Below are 17,761 nucleotides of genomic sequence, written 5' to 3'. Positions count from 1 at the left end.
TTTATGTCGAACCATTCAAAAGTTATGGCAGAAAATAGGAACTATCAAATATGGACCAATCAGATGAAGGGGGGCGCGCTTTTTGGCGTCTATCGTCGCCGCGGTAACGCTTTTGAAAGAGAAAAGTAATGCGCGTCGTTGCAGGATGGAGACGCACATTTTGATGTATAATACACCTGGGTGCACGTTACGGTTCGGGCCGTATTAACGGCCGAAGGAATGGCATAAATTGCGCCAAAATTACACAATTATTTCAATATGGCCGACGTCCTGTTCGGTTTCGGCCATGGCGCCAAGAGACTTTTCTTTAAGTTGCGACATGATACAGGTGTGTACCGATTTCCGTGCATGTATGTCAAACCGTATTGTGGAGCTTGAGGAACAAAGTTTTCTAGGGGGCGCTGTTGAGCCATTAGGCCACGCACATTAATGCAAACCATTAAATATCAAATTTTTCACCATCCCTGGCTTGCGTGCAAAATTTGGTGACTTTTGGGGCACGTTTAGGGGGACAAAAAGGCCCTCCTTTCGTCGGAAGAAATACGAGGAAAATAAAAATGAGGAAAACGAGAACGAGAACATCTCCTACAGATACAATCGGGCCTTTGCACTGTCAGTGCTCGGGCCCTAATAAAAGACGGCAGCTTTAACAAATTTCCTGGAAAATCTTTCCAAGGTAACGATGGAACACCTGGTTTCCCCATTCAAGACTAAACTACCAGCCTCCAAGTAATGTTTTGCGGTGGCTGGAGGCTTTAGTCAAAGCACAAATAATAAAACAACCCATAATAATAACCCAGAAACCATTAATACACTGGAAACTTTGTATCTGGCATCTTCTGGACTTTTAAGGTACCTTAATCAGACCCAAGTTGCCCGCACTAATGAGTGTTACTGCGTCCCAGGAGCAATTATGACCGGCCGAGCCCTCTTTTAGCAGGAGAAACCACTGGATTAATTAACCACAGACCTTCGACCTCCACTGAAAAGTTGTAATTACACCATTTCTGATGTGAGCACTTCATTTGCACACACTTGTTATAATACACACATGCTCTCACACACTTTAATTAAATCCCCTCAGGTGTGTTCCCTTGGCAGCAGAGCCAAGTTATTAAAAGGTCCATTTTTAGAAACAACGGGTTAGTCTCAGTCAGCTGACCTTTTGGTATCCTCATGGACAAAGAGGATTGTATAGAGTTAAACATAACCACCATAAAGATAAACCGGATCTATTTTTACAACTTTTCTTAAAACATTGCACACAAAGTTTTAACCTAAAGTAGGGCTGGGCGATATGGAGCAAAAGTCATATCTCGATATTTTCTAACTGAATGGTGATACTCGATATATATGGATATTTTTTCTGTGCCATAATTGCGGTTTCCCCCAAAGCATTATAGCATAGCATTTCTGTTAGCTTCATTTTTTTCTGAGGCAAACCCTTAAAAAACAGTCAGTTTTAATACAAAGCCTCGTGCCAAATGTCACACAGGTTCATTTATTAACAGAGGTCTGCACAATATCAAAATGTATAAAACAAATGAAATAAAAATAAACTGCCTGCATATATAGAATAAAAATGCTTCTTGAATAAAATAAAACAAATATCCCTTTCCTGCATAACAATTAAATTAAAATACACTGTGCAATTAATACAACGTAGACAGTAACAGGCAGACTTTTCCACTGAGGTTGACAGTTGTGCAAATAACAAAACGTTTGTGCAAATCTCAAATAAAACATTCAAGTCAATTTGTCACAAAATAAGCTATATCAAAATCATTATTTATTTATTTTTTTTAAATCGATATAAACGATATTGTCTCGTACCATATCGCGTTTGAAAATATATCGATATATATTAAAATCTTGATATATCGCCCAGCCCTAACCTGAAACAACAAGAAACTACATGCTCAAAAAAGGTCAAAACGCGAAGGTGAAATTTCAATAGTTTACCTGTAAATGTACACAGCTCAGGCGTTAAGTAAGAGTTTTAACAATCTTTAACCGGTGAGTAAGAGGCTGGCTTAATGAAAACCATAATGTTGCGAACACACAACCAGGAATACTGATGATAAATACCAGCAGGCTGTCGGGGCTCAACGGCTTACTCAAAATAGTCCGTAAGATGACGCCTGTCAACGGTTGGTGTAACTGATCAACGATAAAATCCCTGCATTGATTGAGCTGGTTTCGACAACTGTGGTAGCATTGCTCATTAATCGTGTGGTGATAATGCGATGCTCTGCCAGTAATCTTTGCTTCCTGGCATCGGTGCATCGGATGCAACTTTGACACATACCACGCAATAACAAATTACAAAAGATCAGCTCATTATTCATTGTGGAGAATAAAGAGACAGGAGCATTAGGGGAAGTAAATCATCTCTGATGCAGAAAGAAAGAAAGACAGGAGATGAGGGTAAAAAAACAAGAAAAAAAAAGGATTTGTTAAAGATTTACATTTTACAGCAGGCAGGGACACAAAGAGAGAAATGCAGCATCAAGACAGAGTTAACCTGAAAATGGGAACAGATACAAGTGTGCGATTAGATTTTCATGCGGCCCGCGAGAAGTTTCCAACGCAAAAAAATGAAATGTTAATTTACTAAAAAGGAAGGCATAAATAATTGCCATGAATCGCAGCATATCCGATAATATGTTTCTTCTACAAATCCATCGTTATTACACAAATAGAGCAGTTTTCGACATTTTTTTAAGTTTTCTAGAATGCATTTGCTGATTTTATTTCTTTGTAGACGGTCATTTATTTTTATTAACTGACTACTATTATATATTTTCGCAGGAAAAATATCACTGCTAAAAAAGATGATAGAAGATATTTGTTCAGAGAATTTCAGTTTTGAATACGAGGATAGTGACAAAGTAAAACAGTTAAAAAAGAAGTGCTGACTTTTTCGGCGTAAATATCCGTGCCAATTTTTAAAAATAAATACATTTAATTGTACTGGAAAAATCTCTAAATCACAAATAAACACTCTCGGATGTAATAAGAAAGATGTTGCTTTTAACTAAATTTCCTATAAAAAAGCGAAATATAAAAAAAACATACTTGTTTCTGTTTATCTTTGTAAAATAATATTAAAAGTATCTTACATAATTTGGAAAAAACGAGAAATTTCAAAAAAAAGACCCTGAAGAAATATATTTTACAAATTTTTTTAAATTTTTTTTTTACCTTGTCTGTCCATATTAATGACCATATTAATGATTGATACCATATTAATGATTGATGGAAATACCTCGTGTTCCTTGCAAAAAAACTTGCAAATGTGAATAGCAAATGTAATGACTGACATTACACACCTCTACCTCCTTCATGGGTTGATTATTATTTAGCATGCAAAGACCCAGTTTAGTTTAATTAGAAAATGTCTTGTTTTATTTAATTGGAAATATAACTTACTGTCTGTTTGCAAGTGCTGATTTGCTGATTTTTTTTTTCAGAGATAAAACTTTATATTTTATTATATTTTTTAAAACTTTTTTTCAACTTATTTTACAGAGTTTTGCAGTTTATTCATTCATTTTTGGTTTAATAAGAGCAAAGTTTGCACTTAAAGCCCAATGGGGCAAATGTTCAATTAAAAAACAGCATATTTGAAATCATTTCTTTGCCTTTTGTCAATTCACAAAATAATCGTAATCGAAAATCGGATTTTGAGAGAAAAAAATTGAGATTTTATTTTTGGGCAAAATCGCCCAAAAAAAAAAAAACAGCCCTAATTAAAAGTATCTTACATAATTTGGAAAAAACGATAAATTTCAAAAAAAGACCCTGAAGAAATATATTTTACATAATTAGAGTGTAAACAAAGTGCATATTTCCTTTAAAATTTAAAGAAAAAGGATTTGTTAAAGATTTACATTTTACAGCAGGCAGGGACACAAAGAGAGAAATGCAGCATCAAGACAGAGTTAACCTGAAAATGGGAACAGATACAAGTGTGCGATTAGTAAATAAAGATGTAAAAACTATTTATGACCCATCTTAGATTGCAGGAAAAAAAGAGAGAAAAAAAAGAGAGGATGGCAGGATGAAGATTGGAGGAGGAAGAGGACAGGAGCAGGTAGTCCGGCTCAGGGGGGGGTGACGGTGGGTAAATGAGTCGGGCGAGGCAGAGCAGGACTGTACAGGTGACCAATTCTCACCTCCAAGGGGGTGGAAAGGGTGACGGTGGGGGAGCTGAGGCTACGAGGTCGTCGGACTTGGGGCTCATGGAGGTGGTTGTTGGAGGCATTGGAGGAGGAGGGAGGGGTGGAGGCGGGTGTCAGGGCAGAGGCTCCTCTTGACGCCGCGGCCGAGGTGCTGGGTCCGTCTTCGGTGAGCTGTCAGTGAAAACAGCACTTTTGAAGTTACGCGGGGTAGGAATTAAGCATTTGTTGCATCATGATGAGCCATTTTGTCGAAAAAAAAGATGCTTGTCAGCACTGGGACGGTCTGGATGGCAGCTTTTCTGTCAGGAAATGATTTCCTGAAATTTCAAAAAGTAAGGGATCATTCTGGCCCACGAAGGGAGAAAAAAAAAAAAAAAAGATGTACATCTCTTTAAATACAATCATATAGCCACTTTTAAGAGTTACTGTTGATTTTGTACCTAAACCCACATAGATGATGTGTTATTGCAGCCGCGTCTACCAAAGGCAAAGCCTCATATTGCATCTGAGTAACAACTCAAACAGACGGGAAGCAGAAAAAGAGAAGACAACGTTGCAACGAACAGGTAAAACACAACTGGCGAGGATCAGAGAAATGAAGAAGAGGTGAATTTTCGACGACAAGAATCACTACGTCTCACGTAGCGGCTTTGTTCAGCTGCCTCGTTTTCAGACGTAAGGAAAAGGGATGAGTGATAGTTGCAGATCCATGCCAGGGTTTAAAACTGGTGTTACCAACACACAGATGCACTTCATCCTAATATAAAAGCAAAATTCTAGATAAGGGAAGGAAGTATCAGGTTGGACGGAGCAGAAAACTGGGACGTGGGAAAAGACAGAAACAAGAGACGCTACAGCTGCGTCTCTTTCCGCCATTCTTTATGGATACACAGGGAGAAATACAGGAAGGAATAGAGGGACAAGAGGTCCAACACACAGGCCATCACCAAGACAGGAACCAAGATAATGTGCGGTCCCATGCACGCAGCCGGCCCTCGGACCTGCTGTACCTGCACAATGGGCCTAGTCCAAGTAGTGGTGCGGCTGTTATGGTTGACGTAATAAGTTCTTCCCTTGGCATCCTTCCTCTCCTCCCATCCGGGGGGCAGGCCGGGGGTGGTCAAGGTGTAAGCAGCTGCCGAGGGAGACTGGTCAAGTGTGGAGAGAGAGCAAAGCAAAGACAGCTAATCAGTAAACGCTAGGATCCTTGCACACCTCTGGGAGGAGGGGGGTTTAAATACTATCAAATTGTGCTGCATGGAAAGACACAAGTGGAATCTGTTTAACTGAGGTTGTTTCTCCCTTTTCCAGCTGAAAAACAAAAGCTTTGACAACCCGCTTCCTCTTTTAGCTGCCTGATATTGTAACGCAAACAGAGACAACAAAACAAAATAGGATTTTAAAAGTTATGGAAATGCAGGTGACCTCATATGCAGTACTCGAGTTGTAAAAAAAAAAGGCCGGGGGGGATGGTGGATTTTATCATATGGGGACAGATAATTTGTGCTGATTACAAATAATATAATATATTACAAATAATAGCAGTGACCAAAACACCTGCAGAAATACTGCAGGAATGACATAGCAGCAGTTAAATGCAGCCTTCTGTAAGCTTTAAATATCCACTGGGCTTACATCAAATACATCAAAACACAACAATAAAAAACTGTTTTCTGAACTTATCAATATGATTCTGTCCTTCACAGGATAAGTGAAATGGATCACTGCAAAAACCCCAAATCTTAACAAGAATATTTGTCTTATTTCTAGTTAAAATGTCTCACTTTAGTAAAAAAAGTCTCATTACACTTAAAAAAAGACTCATCACTGGAAAAAACAACAATTTTCCCCTGTTTCAAGTAGATTTTCACTTGGAACAAGATTTTTTAGCTTGTAATAAGAAGATAAATCTTGTCCGACTGGCAGATTTTTCTACTTATTTCAAGTGAAAATTTACTTGAAACAGGTGAAAATTGTCAAATAAGTTATTTTTCTGGTGTTATTTTTCTGGTGATGACTCTAAATGTTGAAATAGCAGTAAAACCAAATTCATTGATGAAATGACATAAGGGATAGAAAGGGGGGATGGCAGTTTTACAGGGGGGATGATTTTGACCGTTTTTATTTCAGGGGGGGATGCCATCCCCCCTCATCCTCCCTCAACTCCAGTACTGCTCATATGACGTCAAAGCTCACGTACAAATCACACATCAGCACCAGGATAAATAAATACCACATGGAAACAAGTTGTAGATCATTACTCCTTTAACTGGTGAACTATTAACCTCTGGAAGCAAAAGCATTGCTCAACTGTAAGCTAAATAATCCCATCAAAAACCGGTGATGTGTACAGCTGCAAACACAAAAACACTTGAATGTTACACACACGTTGTATAATAAAACAAGCTTACACAAGAGCGCAAACACACACAGGTACCACAGACCAGAGGTGGGTAGTAACGAGTTACATTTACTCCATTACATTTACTTGAGTAAGTTTGGGGAAATTTTGTACTTTTAGGAGTAGTTTTGAATCACTATACTTTTTACTTTTACTTGAGTAGATTTGTGAAGAAGAAACTGTTCCTCTTACTCTGCTACATTAGGCTACGTTGAGCTGTTACTTTTCTTTTATCCCTTTTATCCACGTACGCGTCAATCTCATCACTGGGTGATTCTTTGGGTAAAATGCTCAAACACACACACCATAGAGTTTATATGAGTTCATGGGCTTGTTCTAGTTCTGCCTGGTTAAAAAAGAAAAGTACAAAGGCTTGAAATTTTGTGCTACTTGTGCTTAATTTATTTTTTTATTCTGTTATTATTTTATCTATTTATTAAAGTACTTGAATTTACTTTAAGATTATTTTAATTTAAGCTATTTTTTATTAATTTTAATTTATTTTATTATTATATTGATTTAATTTGCCTGAAGATGATTATTTTGTACTTTTGTCTGTTTGAATGGTTGTGTTAAAAAAATAAATCAGACGTTACTCAACAGTTACTCAGTACTTGAGTAGTTTTTTCACCAAGTACTTTTTTACTTTTACTCAAGTAATTATTTGGATGACTACTTTTTACTTCTACTTGAGTCATATTATTCTGAAGTAACAGTACTTTTACTTGAGTACAATTTTTGGCTACTCTACCCACCTCTGCCACAGACAACTGCTGTCTAGTCTACAACAAGTCACCAGGGAATTAAAGAAATGCTAATTAAAATGGCCCCGATCACTTTGCAGAACAAAATCAGCTGCCAAAAAAGATTTTCATAAAAAGAATTGATGCTGTAAGGCAGGGGTGTCAAATGTGCGGCCCGAGAGAGATTTTCATACGGCCCGCGAGAAGTTTCCAACGCAAAAAAACAAAATGTTAATTTACTAAAAAGGAAGGAAAGGAAGGAAATAATTGCCATGAATCGCAGCATATCCGATAATATATTTCTTCTACAAATCCATCGTTATTCCACAAATGGAGCGGTTTTTGACAGTTTTTTTGTTTTCTAGAATGCATTTGCCGATTTTATTTCTTTGTAGACGGTCATTTATTTTTATTAACTGACTACTATTATATATTTTCGCAGGAAAAATATCACTGCTAAAAAAGATGATAGAAGATATTTATTTGGAGAATTTCAGTTTTGAATACGAGGATAGTGACAAAGTAAAAAGGTTAAAAAAAAAAGTGCTGACTTTTTCGGCACACTGGCGTAAATAACCGTGCCAATTTAAAAAAATAAATACACTTAATTGTACTGGAAAAATCTCTAAATCACAAAGAAACACTCTCGGATGTAATAGGAAAGATGTTGCTTTTAATTAAATTTCCTATAAAAAAAGCTAAATATTAAAAAAACATACTTGTTTCTGTTTATCTTTGTAAAATAATATTAAAAGTATCTTACATAATTTGGAAAAAACGAGAAATTAAAAAAAAAAAAACCCTGAAAAAAATATATTTTACATAATTAGAGTGTAAACAAAGTGCATATTTCCTTTAAAATTAGCTAAACTGATATTGGATTAGATTGGACAACAATAGTAAAAAAAAAGAATTAGAAAAGAAAAATTTTGCACCTTTTTTGTTATTTTGAGCGTGCGGCCCGCGAGAAAAAAATTGGTCAAATCCGGCCCACCAGGCAAAATGAGTTTGACACCCCTGCTGTAAGGGCTGCTGGGTGACACAGCGGTTAAAAAAAGCGGCCCATGTACTGAGGATACAGTCCTCCTGCAGCGGTCGCTGTTTAAAGTATGAATAAAGGCCACTAGAGCCACAAAATCTTTAAAAAAAATATGAATGAATAAAGAATTGATGCTGTATTTTTAACGTTATTGTCACTTTAACTCACAGACTACAGCCTAAACAATAGATAGCTCCAACAAAAACAGTTTGTAAACTATTCATGTGTCAAATGCAGTCCAGCCTACATGATGTCTGGGAGACTAACAGGGTTTGTGCTGAACATGAACTGAGATATTACCATCGGCTCCTCACCACCTGAGACTGTTTGAGCTCTTGTTCTTCTGGTCTGGGAACTCTGCTGGTGGTAGACAACAGGGGAACATGGTCTTTAGTTCACAGTATGTTATGTTTTCACAGCCAGAGTGGAAGTGAAAAGGCAATTATTGGGCAGTTGAAGAGGTTCAGTGAGGGAAAAAAAAAAAAAAAAAAAAAAAACTGAATGGACAAAGACAGGGAATTCATTCTCAAAGGAAGTGAGTAGTGGCAGAAAGAGAGGAGGTTCTTTTCATTGCGAGCCAGGGTAGCACAGTGCAGTGGTTGTCAACTTTAAGAGACAGAGGCCTCCGACTGATGAGTACAGGGCAGAAAAACGCCGTTATAAATGGGTGACAACAAGATGAGAAGTCAATCGACTTGAATATGATTAGAAATAGACAAAAAAACAAAAAACCCAAAAATCACCACAGTGCAAATCCCAGCAGCGATTAGGCTTACATTTCCAGAAGGGAGAAAGGACGCATCATTTTCCCTGAAGGGGACATTTAGTCCCCAGCAAATACAGTTTCGTTAATTACACAATCGAGAGAAATTCGGTGCCCACTTTCAAAAACTAAGACTTACACACATTTAATGTAATATAAAGGAAATGTTTGACCTTTAGTCTACATTTTCCAGGTGTCCAGTCCTGAGAAAGTTATAATTTCTGATAAAGACTCAGCACTTGTACTTTTCCTTGACTCCATCATTCAAGGCTCAGTGCTGTGACTCAGCTGTGCAACCAATATCTGACTCAGATCATGCGACAATTTTTTTCTGTTGAATTTCCACAGACGATGTGACTCGGGAGTCTACAGGGAACGTCTGAGCCGATCTGGTGCTGCGCTTAATCTTCATCCTCCATCGAGGTCACCTACAGGATCACACGTGTAAAGCCAACATCCGTACGTAGATGCTAAACACACTGCCAAGCGAATCATTTCAACAAAAAAAAAAAACTAAAGAAAAGCTAAGACCAGAGGAAGAAATGTGTTCAGCCGACACGGCCAAAAATTGTTGTAAGCTCAGAAACAGGCAGAGCTGGAGAAAGAAAAGGTGATTTTATATTTGACATGCAAAAGAAAGAGGCTGAAAAGTTGATTGCATACGCCATGTGGTGCATCCAAAGCACTCGGACGTGTAAACAGAGAAGAGTTAAAGAGACACCAACCCATAAGGAAAAAGACAAACTGGTGGGGGAAAAACAAGAGAATATGATGAAAGAAACTTAATATTTTAGAGAAATTTACCGTAGGAGGAGGAGCTAGGCTTTGGTCACCGACGCCATCCGTCATACTCGAGGAACGGAGTCTGTTTGAGACCTGGCTCGGTTCAAAATAAGCAAAGAGGGTACAAAAAAAGTTTATTCCCGGCCAATATTTCCACGATTTCAGTCTGGAATAGTTTAGGCTCTGGCTGAAAGACATTATAGTGTTCAGGTCTCACCGGAGCAGAGCTGGGCCCTGGGACTTCACCGTCGGCATCGGGAGCGATCCATTGATTTGCCTCTTCAGATAACTTCAGAGAGAAAGGTGTCAGTGTATCCAGCGGAGACAAAACGTAGGGGGAAGGAGGCGACGTCACACCCTCCGTCTCATCATATGGTGCGACGAGCTCCAAGGACTACAGAAAAGATTTTAAAAAAAACAGGAGACAGCTATGTTTTTGTGTCCTTATCACTTTAGACAGCTGTAGTTTAGTCTGTGTGTCCTGCACGGCGTTCTCCTCCCTTACATCCTCCGGATCTGTAAACGCCATGGGCTCCAGGTCCTCGCTGATGTGGCGTCTGGCGTGGAAAACACGGTGTGCTTCCTGGTGGATTTGCCGTTGTTGATTGTCGCTGTCAATCTCTGAGATCACATCCCTACGAAGACAAAAAAAAAGTTATTTTAGAAGAGCTGTCATAATAAATCAAGCATCACATTTTTCAATAAAAATGGGAATTTCCCACATTATGTTCCTCACATAGGTGGGGGGACTCCAGAATGTATGCTCTGGTTTTATGCTTTACTAGGCCTGTGTTGAAAAAATCGATTTCCCAATTCTAAATCGATTCTCATATTAATTCCTAAAAATCGATTCATATGTCTAGAGGTCGATTTATTTATTTTTTTTGGGGGGGGGGGGGGGGGGGGGGTTCTTCTTTTTTTTCTTTTATTTATTTATGTTTTTTTTTTTTTTTTCATCATTACATTACAACTTTTGGTTATTTTTTGGTTTATCCCCAAAAAAGGAATGTTTTGTTGGACACGAGAATAACTATTTTTGTCTTTAATTATGTTTAAAGGTATGAAAACATTAAAGTGTGTGGTTATAATTGCATAAATTGTCTATATTTCATTACTTTATATACTGTCTTGGGGTTACATTTGCAAAAAATGATAAAAACCAAATAAAAAACCAAAATAGACCGAAAATGGAACAAATAAAAACGGAATGTGGGAAAAAATAAAAGCGATTTCATCCGTCTCTGTTTCCTCCCTGGATCTGTTTGGTAATTCTGACTCACATGATGTTTCTGAAAGCAGTTCTATCAGCATTCTGGGAGCTGATTGGTCCTTACAGCATCATTAGCTGCCAATACTTGCTGTTTAATCTCAATATAATACTAGTATTAATATGTTGCATAACTACAGTCATATAATTCATGCAACAACTCAAAACAGTTTTAATAACACTAACCCAAATCAATATCGGAATCGAATCGTATCGGATCAAATCTTGATAATTGATTCTGAATCTTAAGAATCGGAATCGAATCGATTCTTGACATTTGAATCGATCCCCAGCCCTATGCTTTACTATTATTACTTTAAATTATATAATATAACTGCACATACAATTGATGCCAGAGAAATACTTCCTCTCTCTCTTGGTCACACATCCAAAACAAAGGCAGTCTGTGTTGCAGCATGGTGCTTGTTTAGAAACAGACACACACACTTTTAGCCACACCTACATGATCAAGTTCATATCAAACTATTCAGGGTGTTTGAACGACGATGCACGACCTGGCGGCGTGTTACCGACAGAAGTGGATAACCCAGGTGCCATAAAGTAAAAATCCAGTCCAGCAGTTGTTCCAAGCGTCACTAAACCAGCTCCTCTGCAGGTAGATGGTAGGTCCTTAGCAGTACTCGAGTTGTAAAATAAAATAAGGGGGGATGGTGGATTTTATCATATGGGGACAGATAATTTGTGCTGATTACAAATAATATAATATATTACAAATAATAGCACTGACCAAAACACCTGCAGAAATACTGCAGGAATGACATAGCAGCAGTTAAATGCAGCCTTCTGTAAGCTTTAAATATCCACTGGGCTTACATCAAATACATCAAAACACAACAATAAAAAACAGTTTTCTGAACTTATTAATATGACTCTGTCCTTCACAGGATAAGTAAAATGGATCACTGCAAAAACTCAAAATCTTAACAAGAATATTTGTCTTATTTCTAGTTAAAATGTCTCATTTTAGTAAAAAAAATCTCATCACTGGAAAAAACAACAATTTTCACCTGTTTTAAGTAGATTTTCACTTGAAATAAGTAGAAAAATCTGCCAGTGGAACAATATTTTTTTGCTTGTAATGAGAAGATAAATCTTGTCCCACTGGCAGATTTTCCTACTTATTTCAAGTGAAAATTTACTTGAAAGAGGTGAAAATCGTCAAATAAGTAATTTTTCTGGTGATGGCCCTAAATGTTGAAATAGCAGTAAAACCACATTCATTGATGAAATGACATAAGGGATGGAAAGGGGGGATGGCAGTTTTACAGGGGGGATGATTTTGAGCGTTTTTATTTCAGGGGGAGATGCCATCCCCCCTCATCCCCCCTCAACTCCAGTACTGGTCGTTAGGGAAAACACCTATTCTAAATGTACAGGCTGATCCAGAAACATGGCAGCGTTTTTACTTTATGGCACCTGGATTATACACCTCTGGTTACCGAGGTGAAAACAGCTCCACTCCACATGTTGCTTGAACATGATCAAATTATAAATGGCTGCTAATGTGAGTGGTAGTTTACGCATTATGAACCATTTCTGAGAACTGGTATGCTGTTGCTTTAATTAAATTGCACACTGAATTCCATGACTTCGTATTACTGAATTATTTCATGTTAAAATTTACAGCTAATAAGGAAGCGCCTTCTGTTATGTCTTACCTATGTCATTTTAAGAAGTAAGAATTGCTTTCATTTTCATTCATTAACAAATCGGCCCTAAAAAAAAGCACAATGACTAAATATCTGCCTCAGGCCTCATATCACAAGTTCACTACAACACCAATTAAACTCAAACACCACCAGTTAATAGATGAATCAAGCTTCAATTTCTAGATTCTGATTTGACATTTGTACTAAACGAAAGCTATTTCAAGACCAAAAGAATAAGAGAAGGGACGTACGTGTCGGAGGGCCGTGTCCACTGCGTAGAGCGGTTGTTATGGTTGACGTAGTAGGTGCGGCCCAAGTTGTCCACTTTTTCTTCCCAGCCTGGGGGCAAAGGGGCCAGCAGCTGTTGGGGTCCCTGGGAGCCCGAGTCCGGGGACTCATCCCAACCCTGAAACCAAAACATTTCATTTCACACAGTTAGTACGTCTAACTCACCTGTGGATGAGGTTCATCTGTACACCTTGGCTACGGATAATACTTTAATCTTACAAACTGGAATATCTTTGACTAGGCCTGTTATGAAAAAATCGATTTCCCAATTCTAAATCGATTCTCATATTAATTCCTAAAAATCGATTCATGTGTCTAAAGATTGATTTTTTTTTTTTGGGGAGGGGGGGGGTTATTTTCTTTTATTTATTCATGTTTTTTTTTCATCATTACATTACAACTTTTGGTTATTTTTTGGGAGAATAACTGGTGCCATGTTTTTGCCTTTAAATATGTTTAAAGATATGAAAACATTAAAGTGTTAGGTTATAATTGCATAAATTGTCTATATTTCATTACTTTATATACTGTCTTGGGGTTACATTTGCAAAAAATACTAAAAACCAAATGCTCAAAAATGAAAAACCAAAATAGACCGAAAATGGAACAAATAAAAACGGAGTGTGGGAAAAATTAAAACCGATTTCATCCATCTGTTTGTTGCCTGGATCTGTTTGGTAATTCTGACCCACATGATGTTTCTGAAAGCAGTTCTATCAGCATTCTAGGAGCTGATTGGTCCTTACAGCATCATTAACTGACAATACTTGCTGTTTAATCTCAATATAATACTAGTATTCATATTTTGCATAACTACAGTCATATAATTCATGCAACAACTCAAAAAACTGTTTTAATAACACTAACCCAAATCAATATCGGAATCGAATCGAATCAAATCTTTATAATCGATTCTGAATCTTAAGCATCGGAATCGAATCGATTCTTGATATTTGAATCGATCCCCAGCCCTATCTTTGACCCTGATCTAAAATAATGAAACTGGCAAAGTTACATTTTCTTTAAAATGGTAAACATAAATACATACATAACAGAAATATGTATAAAAACGTATATATGTGTGATTCTTTTTGTTTGTTTTTTGTTATTTTTTGCGATGAGAACATTAGTTCAAGAGAGAACCGCCAATGAACACAACAGATATTCAGATTTTTGTACTTTTGCTGCTAAATATGACCTTATCTGAGAGGCTTCTCTGTTTTAAACTCTCCTACTCGCACGCACGCACAAACCAGAAGAGCCCAGGCTCTAATTTCTGCAAATAGCAGGCCACATTGTAAATGGTTTTTCCAGGCCTAGACCTGGAGAAGACTTTTACCAGATTCTGGCAGCAAGATGCTTCCCGAATTCTCAGGAAAAAAAAAACACAACAAAAAAACAGTGCTGTCCTTTCTTCACTCGCTGCAAGAAAAGACTGCTCTCACATTTCTATTGGTTCAAACTGGGACATTTGCTTTCAGCTTAGAGCGATGTTGTCATAGTGTGGAAGGAAAGAATAAAAACTACTATCTGGTCTGGATTCAAGTTATGAAGGAAAATAGATTCAAAAGAATGCCTCAGGTAATGCAGAGTCAGCAGTTTAAACAAACTCAACAACAATAGCGTCTGAGACTTTACCTCAGCCTCCTCCCTCGTCTCTTCAGCCTCCTCCCCGTGTCCTCCTTGTTTGGGCAGATAGGCCATTTTCAGACGCAAGTAACCCTTCACCCTGGACTTGTGGCTGGAAGGATGACGACAGATTGAAATGCTTAAAATGTAGGTACATTTCCATACAGCCGATCAGTCCCTGATAGTTTTTTCAGTCACATGCCCTTACGCATGCTACTGCTGATATGGGTCTGTGGCGGATAACCATGAGCCAACAAAAATGTGTTACCATCTTCCACATTTGCAAGATTAATAATCAACATTCTACATAGCGTCTATTAGGGCTGGGCGATATATCGAGATTTTAATATATATCGATATATTTTCAAACGCGATATGGTACGAGACAATATCGTTTATATCGATTTTAATTTTTTTTTTTTTTTTATGATTTTGATATAGCTTATTTTGTGACAAATTGACTTGAATATTTTATTTGAGATTTGCACAAATGTTTTGTTATTTGCACAACTATCAACCTCAGTGGAAAAGTCTGCCTGTTACTGTCTACATTGTAATAATTGCACAGTGTATTTTAATTTAATTGTTATGCAGGAAAGGGATATTTGTTTTATTTTATTCAAGAAGCATTTTTATTCTATATATGCAGGCAGTTTATTTTTATTTCATTTGTTTTATACATTTTGATATTGTGCAGACCTCTGTTAATAAAGGAACCTGTGTGACATTTGGCACGAGGCTTTGTATTAAAACTGACTGTTTTTTTAAGGGTTTGCCTCAGAAAAAAATGAAGCTAACAGAGATGCTATGCTATAATGCTTTGGGGGAAACCCCAATTATGGCACAGAAAAAATATCGATATATATCGAGTATCGCCATTCAGCTAGAAAATATTGAGATATGACTTTTGGTCCATATCGCCCAGCCCTACCATGAGCCAACAAAAATGTGTTACCATCTTCCACATTTGCAAGATTAATAATCAACATTCTACATAGCGTCTATTAGGGCTGGGCGATATATCGAGATTTTAATATATATCGATATATTTTCAAACGCGATATGGTACGAGACAATATCGTTTATATCGATTTTTAATTTATTTATTTATTTTTTTTAATGATTTTGATATAGCTTATTTTGAGCTAACAGAGATGCTATGCTATAATGCTTTGGGGGAAACCCCAATTATGGCACAGAAAAAATATCGAGATATATATCGAGTATCGCCATTCAGCTAGAAAATATCGAGATATGACTTTTGGTCCATATCGCCCAGCCCTGGCGTCTATTTACACTAATTATTTGTAAATGTTTTGCCACATGTGCTGCTACAACTGACCTTCTGGGACGCAACAGGAAATCTTTAAACGTGTACGGACGCTCCATGGCAGGATCCTCCGTCTGCAAATTAAGACCCGGCATTTGTTGTCAAAATTCAATTGAGCACACAAGCGAATACAGATGTTAAACACTGACTAAATATCACATTCACCCTCAACCCAAGCAAAGCCATCCCAGGATCATTATGCAACGCTGAGGTTCTCCTGTTACACACCGAGCAGCAGAAAGGTCTTTTGTAATTCACAGCAATCTCATACTGCACTCTAACTGGGCCAAACCAGTCCGCGCTGGCTGCTCACCACACGCTGCTATGCAGGATACCACAAATTCAGATTGTCAGTGTCCATATTAAGAGTTCACCCTTTAAACGGAAACACATGATGATCAAAGACATGCGGATTAGGAGAGAAGGTGTGAACGGACCTAATCTGCACTTCTATGTCTACAATTTTCATTAATTTCCCATCAACTCCATCCCAAAAGTATTTCCTTAAGCACATGCAAAATATACAGAACATTAAAATTGGATATGTGGGGACGCCACAATATTGTAGTTACAATAACCAAAGTTCCCCTGTTTGTCCCCATGACAACCCCATCCCACCCAGGCCCTCAACCCGGCAGTAAAGTCCAGAATTTGAACAATCCACCCTCTTAACCCTGGGAAATGCAGCGTGAAGAGTGTTTTAACTTTACCTTCAAAAGGTTTTTAGAGGAATAAGTCCAGACTAATATAACGGGAGCAAACAAGCAATAACATAGAAAGACAAAGGTAAAATGGGGGGGGTTCTACCCTGCTCTAATCAGCATCACTTGTAAATTGTCATAGTATTCAAGGAAGGGGACCCCAGTCTTACTGAAACCATCCAAAGAACCTTCCAAGACGTATTATATTTTTTTCAAGTTTTCGAAAATGCATTATGTCTCAAATCCATCTAGCGAATTGATAACATGAGCATTTCTTTAAAGCAGAGGGATGTCCAAGCATTTTTTTAACATCTTAGTGTATACTAGGCCTTTGTTGAAAAGATCGATTCTCCGATTTTAAATGGATTCTCATATTAATTCCTAAAAATCGATTCATATGTCTAAAGATCGATTAAAAAAAAAAAAACATTTTTTTTTTTTCATCATTACATTACAACTTTTGGTACTTTTTTGTTTATGCCCAAAAAAGGAATATTTTGTTCGACATGAGAATAACTGGTGCCATGTTTTTGCCTTTAAATATGTTTAAAAGGTATGAAAACATTAACGTTTTCAGTTATAATTGCATAAATTGTCTATATTTCTTTGCTTTATATACTGTCTTGAGGTTACATTTGCATAAATGTTAAAAACCAAATTCTCATAAATGGGAAAAAAATAAAAGCGATTTCTTTTTGTCCTCTGTTTGCTGCCCTGGATCTGTTTGATAATTCTGACCCACACGATGTTTCTGAAAGCAGTTCTATCAGCATTCTGGGAGCTGATTGGTCCTTACAGCATCATTAGCTGCCAATACTTGCTGTTGAATCTCAATATAATACTAGTATTAATATGTTGCATAACTAGACAGTCATATAATTCATGCAACAGCTGAAAAAACAGTTTTATTAACAGTAACCCAAATCAATATCGGATCGAATCGGATCGAATCAAATCTTGATA

At 37.3% G+C, this 17,761-nt stretch overlaps 1 protein-coding gene across 2 annotated transcripts in view; it reads right to left on the bottom strand.

The window, feature by feature from the left end:
* The window catches only part of LOC133454926 (E3 ubiquitin-protein ligase NEDD4-like), an 84,199-nt gene that overhangs the window by 21,518 nt on the left and 44,920 nt on the right, over positions 1-17,761 (bottom strand). Inside the window, exons 8-16 of one of the 2 annotated variants that reach the window (XM_061733664.1) lie at positions 16,110-16,171; positions 14,777-14,879; positions 13,102-13,256; positions 10,419-10,548; positions 10,131-10,307; positions 9,935-10,006; positions 8,668-8,727; positions 5,195-5,332; positions 4,179-4,355 (exon numbers count right to left, since the gene is read on the bottom strand). In XM_061733664.1, the coding sequence (XP_061589648.1) occupies positions 4,179-4,355; positions 5,195-5,332; positions 8,668-8,727; positions 9,935-10,006; positions 10,131-10,307; positions 10,419-10,548; positions 13,102-13,256; positions 14,777-14,879; positions 16,110-16,171 (1,074 nt within the window). The remainder of the gene's footprint in view (positions 1-4,178; positions 4,356-5,194; positions 5,333-8,667; positions 8,728-9,934; positions 10,007-10,130; positions 10,308-10,418; positions 10,549-13,101; positions 13,257-14,776; positions 14,880-16,109; positions 16,172-17,761) is intronic. The other variant, XM_061733665.1, reaches the window with a different exon arrangement.

Source organism: Cololabis saira, chromosome 11 (assembly GCF_033807715.1).
Source record: "Cololabis saira isolate AMF1-May2022 chromosome 11, fColSai1.1, whole genome shotgun sequence".
Lineage (NCBI taxonomy): Eukaryota > Metazoa > Chordata > Actinopteri > Beloniformes > Belonidae > Cololabis > Cololabis saira.
Note: the sequence above shows the minus strand (reverse complement) of the source record. Positions and strands in the feature narration are given on the sequence as shown.